The 11,771-nt window shown below is 57.1% G+C and overlaps 1 protein-coding gene across 1 annotated transcript; it reads right to left on the bottom strand.

The window, feature by feature from the left end:
* Positions 1 to 1,212: 1,212 nt before the first annotated feature.
* Positions 1,213 to 3,496, bottom strand: FOXD2 (forkhead box D2). Its single transcript, XM_004678977.2, has one exon. It carries the CDS (start codon positions 3,489 to 3,491, stop codon positions 2,016 to 2,018), a length of 1,476 nt encoding a protein of 491 aa, XP_004679034.1. The 5' UTR covers positions 3,492 to 3,496; the 3' UTR covers positions 1,213 to 2,015.
* Positions 3,497 to 11,771: the final 8,275 nt, after the last annotated feature.

The raw sequence follows: 11,771 nt of genomic DNA, 5'->3' as shown, positions 1-11,771 counted from the left end.
TCTTCCAACATGCTTGCAAGTCTGGCCATGGGAGTCCCAAGCCAGGCAGTGAACTGGAAACTCAGTGGTCTGAGGAGGTCTCCAGACAGCCCCATGACTTTGCAGTGAGGCAATAGGTTCTAGCTAGGAGCACAGCTCAAGGGGCGGGAAGATTTGCCCTGGCTGAGTAAGTGAGCACTGATTATTTTACCTTGTAGCTCACCTCCACCTCTCTTAGATTAGAAGACAGTTTTCACTTCCCAGTTCATTCTGACTGTTCATGTGCTGGGAGGGTAAAAAGTTCCAAAGAAGACCCTAAATTGCCAACAAGAAACCGCTCTCTTCTTAGAGACACAGAAAGAGACAGTGTCAGGAACTCACAAACATGCACAGAGACACGTTCACAGACACACACAAATAAAAACAGATATCCTGACATACAACTCACCCTCCCTCCCCCCCCAAAAAAAAACGATGAAAAGCAACACTGATAATCCAGCCAAACAACACAAACCACAGGCTCCATAGAAGTCCCTGGACACAGAGACAGGCACATAGATGTGCATGAGGAGATATGGTCACCTCAAATTTTACTTAAAGTGGACGATGTCCATGGGCACTGACACCCAGACCTGCCCAGGTCAAGCTAAAGTCTCAACTACAAGATGAGCATCCCCAGGTGCATTGGAAACAACCTCAGGCAGAAACATTCCCAGGACCAGAGTGAAAATGAAAGTGCTGGAAGGCTCACAGGCTTCCTAGAATGCTGGCCCCATTACCAACAGAGGCCAAGCCCAGGGTGTCCCCAATACCTGAGAACGTCAAGTCCCTCTCTACCTGCCTGGTCTGCCCAGGGCCCTTCCTTACTCTTCCGCCACCTGGGAGCTTAGGGGTCTTTGGAGAGAGCCCTGACTAGCAAAGGGAGCGCAGGCAAGCAGACAGAGCTGGTGGCTGCTGACGTTCACATACATTTATTCAATTGACACCAATGCTGGTGGAGGGACAGATATTTCTTTTCTTCCACACAGACCATCAGATGATTTCACAGAATCTCCCCGAAGTGGAAAAGTCTAAATCGATGCACACCCAGTGGACAGAGAACTCAGGTAGCAGCCCGCTGTACAGATATTTACACATAATACAGGACCCCCTGCCACAGGATGTGCCCTCACCCACCCCACCCCCACCTCTCCAGATCCTGACCCAGACCCTCCACTCCCACCCCAACCGCATTTCCTTTAGCTACAATAAATATCCCAGGGCCTGGGGCAGAAAAGGACAGAAGCTGAGAGGGCTGCTGGCCCTGCATGGCTGGACCCAGCCGGCCACAGAAACCGGAGGGGGAAAGTTCCTTCAGAATCATCCCAACATAAAAGAGGAAGGACCTTCCTCACTGGAGTGATATCCAGGGTGTCCCCCAACAATGGTGGAGACCCCTTGCTTCACCTCTCCCTTCAGCTTCTCCTGTGTAGACACTGCTTGAGGCTTCAGAGAGAACAAACTTCCATGGAGAACAATAAGGGAGAAGGGAGTTGATTTTTTTTTCTTTTAAGCACAAAGCGGATAATAGGTGTCTTTAAATTATAGTATTGGAAAAGCAGAGCCACAAATCGGGGAGGACTGGGAGAGCGGCAGAAAGAGAGCCCTCTCTGCGCAGTTGGTGTTTCTGGCGGATCCGCTGGGCCTGGGCAGGCATCTTTCCGGGAAAGCGTTCTTCTTTCCGGGGGGCCAGCGAGAGGTGAGGGGGCTGGGGAAAGCGAGCACTCCCCCCTCCCCCTTTACTGCCCAAACTGGAGTGGGGTCTCATGGCTTGCGACCTCGCCGCGTGGACTCGGGCCTCTCCCTGAGCGATGGAGCCCGCTTCGTCCCAACTGTCGGCAAGATTCTGAGCCTGCAGCCCGAAATGCCAAGTCTCGAGCGCCGGCCCAAGGTCTGGGGACTCTTCATAAATAGACTCCCTGAGTTCCGCTGGGGCCGCTGGAGCTCCCGGGAGAGGCAGAGGAGTGCGGGCCTAACTGGCCTTGAGCCGAACGAGGTCAGAAGTGGCAGCCACTGAGGCTGGCGACTTTGCCGGCAAACGGGGTCCCTGAGGACAAGAGCGCGTCCCCGGGATGAGAGAGGCGGATGTGGCCGGCCACTGGAGCCAGGGCCGGGGAAGTCAGCATGGCCAAGACCTGGGCTTGACCCCCAGGACCCGCCGCCGCGAATGGCGATCCCGGGGAGCCCTCGCCACTGCCCGGGGGTGCTGCCCCGCCTCCACCGTGGCCCATGATGTGGTCTATAGAGAAGGAAGGCCGCTGCCCGGGCCCGGCGCCCCCGCCACCCACACCACCGCCAGCGTCCGTCTTGAGGCCCTGGCGCAGGAGTGCGGTGGACAGGCCGGCCGCGGTGCCGGCTGCGGGAGGGCTCAGCGACGCGGGGTAGAAGGCTTTAGCGCAGCCCAGCTCCGCGCCCAGGAAAGCGGGCAGGCCGGCGGGGCCCGGGGCAGACCCTGTGCCCGGGGCAGGCGCAGGGGCGGGAGCCGAGGCTGCACCGGCGAATACCGAGGCCGTCGGAGGTCCGGGTGGAGGCGCAGCCGCACGACCTGGAGGTACAGACAGCTGGCAGGGCGCGGCGGCGGCAAAAGCGAAGGCATGCGGGTGCGGGTGCGGGTGCGGGGCCGGGCCCGGCGGGGGTGCGCCGTAAGCCGGGAGCGCCAAACCATAGCCGTAGCCGTAGGCGCCGTAAGCGGCGAAGCCGGGCAGGAAGGCGCCGGGGTCCCCCGCCGCCGCAGCCCCACCGCGCAGCAGCAGCTCCGGGTGAGGGTGCGCGTGTGGATGCGGCGGCGGCAGCGGCTGCCTCTTGAAGCGCTTGCGGCGCCGCAGGAAGCTGCCGTTGTCGAACATGTCGGCGGACTCCGGGTCGAGCGTCCAGTAGTTGCCCTTGCCGGGGTTGCCGGGCTCGCGGGGAATCTTGACGAAGCAGTCGTTGAGAGAGAGGTTGTGGCGAATGCTGTTCTGCCAGGCGGGGAACTTCTCCCGGTAGTAGGGGAAGCGGCCGCTGATGAACTCGCAGATCTCGCTCAACGTCAAGCGCTTCTTGGGGCTCTGCAGGATGGCCATGGTGATGAGCGCGATGTACGAGTAGGGCGGTTTCACTAGTGGGCTCCGCGTCGCCGCGCCCCCCGACGGCGGTCCCGGCCCGGGTCCCGCAGCTCCGCGGGCCGCCGCCGCCCCTGGCCCCGGGCTTCCAGCTGCGGCCGCTGCCCCCCGGGGCGCTAGCGTGCGGGGTTCGCCGTCCGAGCAGCCACCCGACTCTTCCTCGTCCTCGGCTGCGTCTGCCTCGGCTTCCTCCGGGGCAGCCTCGGGGCCGTGGGGGAGCATGTCCCGGGGGGCGCGGGGCCCGGAGCGGGCAGTGAGCTCCCCCCCACCGCTGCCGCCGCCCACCACGTCTATATCTGCGTCGGCCTCGGACAGTGCGGCCGGGGAGCTCTCGGAGGACATGATCTCGCAGCAGCAGCTGCCCAGGGTCATGGTGCCGCCGCCGCCGCCGCCGCCGCCGCCGCCGCCGCGGTTCTCCGGCTCCGCTCCAGCCGTGGCTCCCGCTCCGCCGCGCTGCCTCTAGGGCGAGTGTGTTTTGCGCGCGGGCGGGGAGGGGGCGGGGGACTGAGGCGGGCAGGGAGGGGTGTTCCCCCCCAGCTCTGCAGCGCCCCCTGGTGGCCCAACTAGGCCACTCTCACCTCTGGGTGCGCACCCAACTGGCTGCTCTCTACGCTGCCCCGGGAGTCCCCAGTGGGGACAGGCACCCGGGGCGCAGGTGGAAGGGCCTGAGGCCTTCCCTAACCCTGGCAGGTCTCGGCCCCCGAGTTGAGGAGTGTTGGGGGTGTCGGGGGATTAGCCCTCCCGCCTAGTGACTGCCTAAGGCGGAAGAGCGCGAGGTCGGGGCGGAGCTCCCAGACGGGGTGGGGCGGGGCGGGAGTGGGCGGGCGTGTGCCTCGGCGGAGGGGCCCGGCGGGAACAAACAGCCGCCGCGGCGGGAGCTGGGCTCCGGTGGTGGAGGCGGGTCCTCCTCCTCCCCGCAGATCCCGCGGGCCCTCGGAGCTCTGGAGCCACTGCATTCAACGCGCTCAGCCCCTGGATGTTGAGGTTCCAGCGGGCGCCGGCCGGAGCTGAGAGAAGTAGCAACAGCTCACCCCATCATCTCTCCCCCAAGGCAAAACCCACGCCACCAAGGCCGAAGCGCGGTTGGAGCGCGAGCCTGAGACGCCGGGACTCACGCCGCTGGAGTGGGGCGCACGGGAGTCCGAGCGGCTTCCGGCCCATGGGGAGACGCACTTGAGTGATCCGCGAGGAGCAAAGTTGTTGGAGCGCTCGGCCGCGGAGAGGTGAGAGATTCTGATTGCACCCCCTCCTCGCGTCCAAGACCCAGAGCCCGCCACCCCTCCTCTGGCGGCGCCTCGGGACTCCTGACGCGGGAGTCTGCGCTGAGAACCCCGGGGAGTTCACAGCCTGCCCGTCGCCCCCTCCTCGAAACTTCTGTGTGACACTAAGGCCGCACTCTAGGAACGAACGCGGACCGGTTCGTCGCTCCGAGTTTCCCTTTTACTTGGATCTTTTTTTCTGGCTCGGCATCCGTTTGTCTCAGGTTTTATGACTTGTGTCTCTCTCTCGCCCTCGCGGAATTTGTGTCAGTCTCCCGTGGAAACCTCCCGTGTCTGCTCATGGATTTGGGGATCGCTCCCTCAGTTTTTCCCCCTCTCTTTCCAGTCGCACTGCGGGGGGTGGGGGACTCCCTTTATCGAGGGCCTCGTATGCTCTATAGACATTTAGCAGGATCCCCACGGAGATCCACCCCCACCCCCCATCCCAGCCCCAGCCTGTACTGGCTTCATCTTTCGGGGGTTCTTGCACAAAAAGTGGCGCTGTGACCTTCTTCTCTCCATCCGGTTCCTCTTCATCCCATTAGGTCTCTTGCTCCCCAGCCTCCCTCAAGGAATGCTGCAACCGGTAACTCCAGCTCAGATTGCTCCCATCTCAGTCTCTGCAGGGCTATGAAAGGGAAGTCGGGCACTGGACGTGGGCAAGAACAGAGCCGAGAGACTGGCGCTGCCCGGACAGCGCCACGCAGTGGTCAAAGCTGGGGTCTGCGAGGCCTGAGACCCACCCAGCTGTGCTCCGCTGTCCAGGGCTGTGTGACTGCCAGCGTGTTTGACCCTTCCTAGTCTCAGTTTCCTGCAAAGTGGTTAAGAGTAGGGACACTGCAATCAGGTTGTTGGCTTCCCGGCCCTGGTTTCACTACTTACCAGCTCTGTCACCTTAAATCAGTCTTTTAAACTCCATGTTTCTGTTTCTTCCTCTGTAAAAAAAAATGAAATTAAAAACACCTTGTGATGACTATGACTAATACGTGAAAGTAGCCATACTACTCTAGGCTACTGAGGGAGAGTGCATTGGGAGCACTTCACAGACTTCTTGGGGCTCTGTTCTCTGAAAGAAAAAGACTGTGGTGGTGTTGCTTCCCACCTGGATCTGGAGCACACAACCCCATTACTGCTACCATGGGATCCTCTCACTTGCTACAGTGAATGAGATCCCCTTTCAATAAATGCCTATAGATAAGATGGTGGAAGAGAATTTGCAGCCCCTGGAGGCTGTATCTCAGAAGAGTCTATGTGAGAGTGGACAAATTTTCCTTTTCATCCAACAGCACCCTCCAGTCTATGAGACAAGCAAATACAAACCTATTCCACAGGTAACCTAAGAAGGTCCAGAAGGGGAAAGAGATTCTGATCTAGGAGTTACCAGAGCAACCCTTGACATGAAACCCCCGTGACAGAATTCTCCATCCTCCTGAGCCATGGGGCTAATAACAAAGAAAGGCGAGAGGCAGGTGTGGCGGCTTATAACCTATGACCCCTTTCGGGGGTCTCAGACCAAGGGGGTCTTTAAATAGATTGTCCTTCGGAAAAGGAGAAGAGGTCTGGTTTTCAAAGCACGGAAAGGAAGTTGGGCGTGAACTAGAGGCCGTAGAATTGGAATTTTCTAGGTGGTAGGGCTCTTCAGGAAAAACAGAATTGGGGGGGGAGCCAGAGAGAATTTTCTTGCAGGAGTTCAGATAAACCCACATACCTAGGTTGCTAGAGTTATCAGATTTAACTGGCAACCCTCCACATACCCTGAGCTTGCTCTTCACTGCATGAAGACCTCTCTCACTCTCAGATATGCCACAGTCTACCCACACAGACCCCAGCCCAGCTCATCTTAGTCCTGCTGGTGTCTAAGTAAATGAAGAGAAAAACAGCAGTGGTGTCAGCCCACTGCATCTCACCATCTGATACCTTCACTTCGGAATGGTAGCTTCTTTCCTTCCCAGTGCTCACCTGTTCCCCAGGTTCCAGCCTCCTGCCCAACTTCAGGGAAAGATTGGTTGAGGTTTCAAGAAATCCTGTTTCTACTGCTCTAGGAGGCAGCTGTAACCACCACCAGTGCCTCTTTTGGCCCTGTTGCACACTGTGGCTGCTGCTGAGATCCAGAATGGGGAAAAGGGGTACAGACCCCCACCCCAGCCACTAGAGGAGGGTGGGCAGGATCTTAGAAGGACCATAAAAACACACACCCACTCTTTTACAGGAGTGGAAACAGGTCCCAATGACCACATGAGTTGCCAGGCTTTTGAAGGACTGGCGTTCTAAGAACTCCTAGCTGAGAGTCCTCTATTTATCTGAATAACTCTCTGCCTAGCCCCTGACCTAGTTTACTCTTGCCTGGAGGTATTTCTGGGAGCCTCTGGTCTCTTCCAAGGCTCTGTGTCAATTTGTTTTGAACAATGTCAGGAGTGCAGCACTGGGGGCTGACTCAGGACTGTCAGATTCCTTGGTCCTGTACCTTTTTCTCTCCAGCCTGAGGTTCCCGCTTTTCTGGCCTGAGGAGTGAGCCTCTTTGCAGGCTTGGCATCTGCCACAGGTGGGAGCCGGCTGCTGCCTTCGGTGAAAACCAGGGCCCTTTCCCTAAAGCCTGTGCCCCAGCACCATGCCTGCAGCACCACGAAGCGGGAGAGGTCCGCTCTGCAAGTCTTATAGTATCGCTGCCTGCTGACACCTCCTTCAGCTTCACTCTCTGCTCTCCCCCTCAAGTAGCCCAGAGTCAGCTGGGAGGATGTGCTTGAAGGGTAATCTGTTCCGCTGAGGTTTCTGTGCTAAATGTTCAGCTAACGGAGAGAAACTCCATGGTGTTTGTTGTGATACGTTTTCAGTGGTGGCCCTCCCTTTCCTCCTCAGACCCCTGTAGGCATGTGGTGCCCTTCCCCTCCAGGGAAGAGAGAATTCTCTGATGATTATGAGAAAATAATCAAATCAGTCTGAAACTAGCGAAGAGCCCCTGCGAGCTGAAGGCGGAACGTTGTGCCAACCTGCACGCTCGGCCTGCCAGGGTTGGAGCTCCCCGAGTGCCGAGACCCGATCCGCCATTCCGCGCATCCGCCGCATGGCGCGGCCTGAGCTGACCAGGGGGACACCGCGCCTGCCCGCTCCCTAATTTTACCCACAAACCTGACCAGTCTCGGGGACAATGCAACGTCTGGCGCATCCTCCCGACCCTACCACCAGGGCCGCGGCTCAGGATCCCGGCGGTTGTTCAGTGGCAGCGGTAAGTTTGGACCCCTCTCTCCACCCTGACCCTCACCAGCTCAAAAGCGATCGCTGTGGTGGCCCGGTCAGGATGGAGGTAGGGGGTGGCTGCAGATCTTGTGAAGGGGCTCTCCTTGCAACGGAGCAGGACTCCTGCTTAAAGTTGAGAGAGAGGCCGGAAGCTCTGCGGGCCTCCAGCGAGTGCGCCTACCCCTGCTGTCCATCCCAGGCACCCGCTGGAGGTCTGGCGTCTTTGTGGAACCCTACACACTTCGGCGTGCACCTCTCTTCTCTGGAGAAATTTTGCTCTCTCCTAATGTTATGCCTGGCCTCGGCCCCTCCTGGCCCCATCCACCCCAGGACCCCGTGGTGGGGGGCTCGCTTGGCACCGGCGGCGGCGGCTGCAACTGCGCGGCAGTTGAGACTAGAGCGAGCTGCGGAGTCTGTCGCCTCTTCCTTCGTGGGAAGAGGGTTTCTGGCTCCGGAGAGCATGAGAACAGCCCGCGCCTAAATCTGCTGTGCAGGGGGACGCTTTCCAGACAAACGTTAGTCGCTCCCCACACTGAGAACAGATGTGCAGCTGGGGCAGGGCGCGAGGGGCGGCTCCCAAGTGTGTGAGGGTGAGCCCCAGCCCCGACTGTCGCAAAGTCCCCTGTGTTTCCGGAGGTGACAATCTTTCTCTGCCCCGACTGCCGCTCCCCGTGACAGTGGCTCTGAGCGCCCGAGAGTGTCCTCCCAAAGCCATCCGTGCCTGTCCCGAATCACCCCCTCCCAGCTGCCAAGGATTGCCCTGGAAGGCTCACCCCCAACTCCACCCCAGAGTCGAAGGCAGCGCGCCCTGGTCGGACGGCAAACTTGCTCCGGCCCATAGGACACCAGGCGGGAAGAGGATGTACCGGAGGCGTGAGCCAGAGCTAGGATCTGGGGCTGGCTGACAGGGGAGGGGACGGGAGAGGGAGGCGAGCACACCCTGACGACCTGCGGGAGAGATGACCGTAGTGGGGGTGGGGGCCCTCCCAGCTACACCCAGCCTACTGGGGCAGGGACCTTTGAACCCATGCCCTCCTTTGGGGAACCCTGGCGTGGGGCTGGAGGGGGCAGAGCTGTGAGAACCCCATCCCTCGAAGCTCAAGCACGGCTCTGTTCTTCACCTTTTGCATTGGCTTTAGCTTTAGATTCAACTTTAGCTTTAGCAAGGGAAACGGTGAAGCGTCAAGTCCCGGGTGGGTTAAGAAATGTGGCGGAGGGCCGGAACCTTCCTTCAGCAGCCTAGCTAGGCAGTGTTATCCCCGCAGAAGGGGAGCGAGGGAACCAGCGAAAGTCAGGGCTTTGTCCTGCAGGCACTGGCGAGATTCCTGGGAAACAGCGACCTCTGGAGGAGCCGCCATCCGGGCCGAGTCAGGAACTGGACCCCGACAGGCCTGGGGCCGTCCCCACCTCCCCACTTTAACAAAGTCACCCCAGACTCAAAGGGACCCCACTCTTTGTCCATGCCGCTTCCTTTCTAGCCTGCACCCTAGCTTCAAATCCTGCCTCCTCCAAAAAGAAGCCTTCTCTGGAGCCCAAGTCAGCTTCCTTCTTTCTGCTCTCAGCTCCTCAAGCCAAAAGCCTGACCCTGGACTTCAGGCTTGCTCCTGCCCCCACACTGCACTGTCAAGGAGCCCGTTTCCTTGTCCAAAGAGACTGTTCTTCCCTTCTCCCGTCCATTCACCCACCCTCTGTACTGCTGGAGTGTATTGTCTTTTTCCCCCAGTAAGTAAAACCAGAGTCATTTATCCCAAAATGGAACTCTAGGTTCTCAAAGTTCATTTGCCAGATGAGGAAACAGACCCAGAGAGGACAGATTTGCAACAGGTCACACAGCAAATTGTAGGAGTGGTGGAGCTGTTTCTTTCTTTCCTGTTTTTCAGATCAGAGCCCTCTCCATTTCACCTGGATAGGGTGCAGGTAAGGTGAGAGAGGGCTCATTGTATGGGATGGGGTCTGGGTGGGAAGTCTGGACACAAATGTAGATGGGAACTCTAAGAAGGGAGGTCACTGCTCTAGGATGGGCCAGTCAGGAAGGCAGAGAGGGCCCAGCTCTACCCATTACACTGTCTCTTCCTCCCAACCCAGGCCCAGATCAGGCTACTGTGAAAGGCTCCAAATTCCAAGGCTTGGCCAGTGTCTTATGTCAGCAGGCAGGTGGGACTGGAGACTAGGGGCTAAGCAATTCAGGTAAATACCACTCACCTCCCAGCCCGGGAAACCTTTCCTGCTAATATCCAGAGAGTGCTGTGGATATCCCAAAGCAACTGGAAGAGGCCCAGAGGGGGATGTGTGTAAAGTGTAGGAGGCCTGGTCCTGTCTGCCACTAGCCTGAGTCCTCAGAGAAGCTCTACTTTCTGGGCACCCTGTGCTTGTCGACAGCCTGCCTCGTGCCCGCTGGTCCAACCTTACCTCCACCCTGCACTGCACACCTACCTGGTTTGCTTCCTCAACTCTTAATCTGTGCAGAGGCTTGATCCTGTCTGATTTGCTCCTCCTAATCTGTCTGTTTCCTAATGTTAAGCTTTATGAGATGCTCCCCTTAAGAAACACCCCACACTTCCCTGACTGTGAGGTGCTCCCACTCCTGGGCCCCCAAAACTCCCTCATGGCTTATCTGCCCCCCTCCTGTCAATTGTAGAATGGGCACTAAAATTGTCTTCATCCTCATCTTCCCTCCTCTATAAAGTGGGGATGATGGTTGTGCCACACTTCTTGAGCTGTGATGATTAAATGAGATAATGCATAGAAAGCCCAGTGCTTGAAACTTTAGAAGTTGATGAATATTTCTCATCATTGTCATCGCTACTAATCACTGTGCTTCCTGCCAGGCATAAAATCTCACACACATAGGTATTCAATGAATGTTAGACATATGGATACTTGAATGAATGAATGGTGTGACAGTCCCTCTTATCTGGGACTCTCCAGAAAGTTAGCTTACATAATCTGAAGATCCTGTTTCCATCCCTGAAGAGAGAACATGCCTCCCCATCACATTTTCCCATGACCCCAGAAGTCATGGGATTTCTTGCTTGTGTTTTCTGCCTCAATTTTTCTTTTTAGAAATAGTTATGGCAAATCAAACAAGCCAAACCCTGCCATAATCTTCCTGCTTTATAGGACAGAATTCTATCTCCTTTGTTTGGTAGGCTGAACATGTTTTCCATCTTAGGGTATCTCACCTCTGAGTTGATTAAGACCTCTCACTCCATATTCCATGTGGTCCTGATGGTTCTGTCCAACCTCTGCCCCGCCCTGTGCCCCTCCCCACTCACAATTCCCCCAGGAGCAGGCAGGTAATTTGACTGGATTAAACATAGCATTTCAAGTCTAAGGCACAGTGACTGGTCCAGGAACAGGTAAGTGACCTAAGTTGAGGCAATCACTGCTTCTACAAGATTTGATACTAGAATTCTGGGATGTAAGGGCACTGGGACTTTGGGGCGGATGCTTCTCCCTTTGGATCAGAGGATAAGCACACAGACTTAGCTGCCTGAGACCACTGTTCCTGCCATGTGCAGAATGCTGTTTGACACTGAAGTATATAAACAGCCCAATAAGAGACCGCTTAGCAGCAGTGTTGAGTCCCTGGATCAAGCTGTGCCTGAAGCTAGCGCACTTAGACTTTCCAGATATCCAACAGCAGTTCTACCTTTTTCTTAAGTCAGGTTGGATGGATTATCTGCTTTGAATTGAATTTTACAAAGAGCAACTGAACTTAACCTTAATTAATAGAGGAAGGGCTAGGAACATGTCCTATGAAGCAACAGAGCAGTCTGCAGTTGTTTGCTTGGGAATAAAGTATTCAGGGTTGACACAGCTGCTACTTTCCCTCCCCCCAACCCTCACCCCAAATATCTACCGGGAGGACCTGGGCAGGGAGGCTGAGACAAAAGGGAGCCTGGAAGTGACAAGAGTCTCAATTTCTGTGACTCCACAAAAGGAACACATTTTAGCAGGGCTCTCCCTCATGATGCAATACCACTTCCAAGCTAGTAAGCTCCCATCCCTGGAAATGCTTGAGGAGCGACCAGTGATGCCTGGTGGGAATCTCAGAGGCATCTTGGCACAGCATGAAAACAGGTCTTAAACTGGGTTCAAGGTCTGCTCCACCACTGCTCAGTTTCTCTAAGATTCTCTCCAAGCCTCAGTTTCTTCA

Source organism: Condylura cristata, unplaced genomic scaffold (genome assembly GCF_000260355.1).
Source record: "Condylura cristata isolate star-nosed mole 26May11 unplaced genomic scaffold, ConCri1.0 scaffold00008, whole genome shotgun sequence".
Classification (NCBI taxonomy): domain Eukaryota; kingdom Metazoa; phylum Chordata; class Mammalia; order Eulipotyphla; family Talpidae; genus Condylura; species Condylura cristata.
The sequence above is the reverse complement of the archived record's forward strand: the minus strand, read 5'-3'. Positions and strand labels throughout refer to the sequence as shown.

Coding starts and splice junctions, on each gene's coding strand:
- FOXD2 (XM_004678977.2), bottom strand. CDS start 3,491: ATGACCCTGGGCAGCTGCTGCTGCGAGATCATGTCCTCCGAGAGCTCC.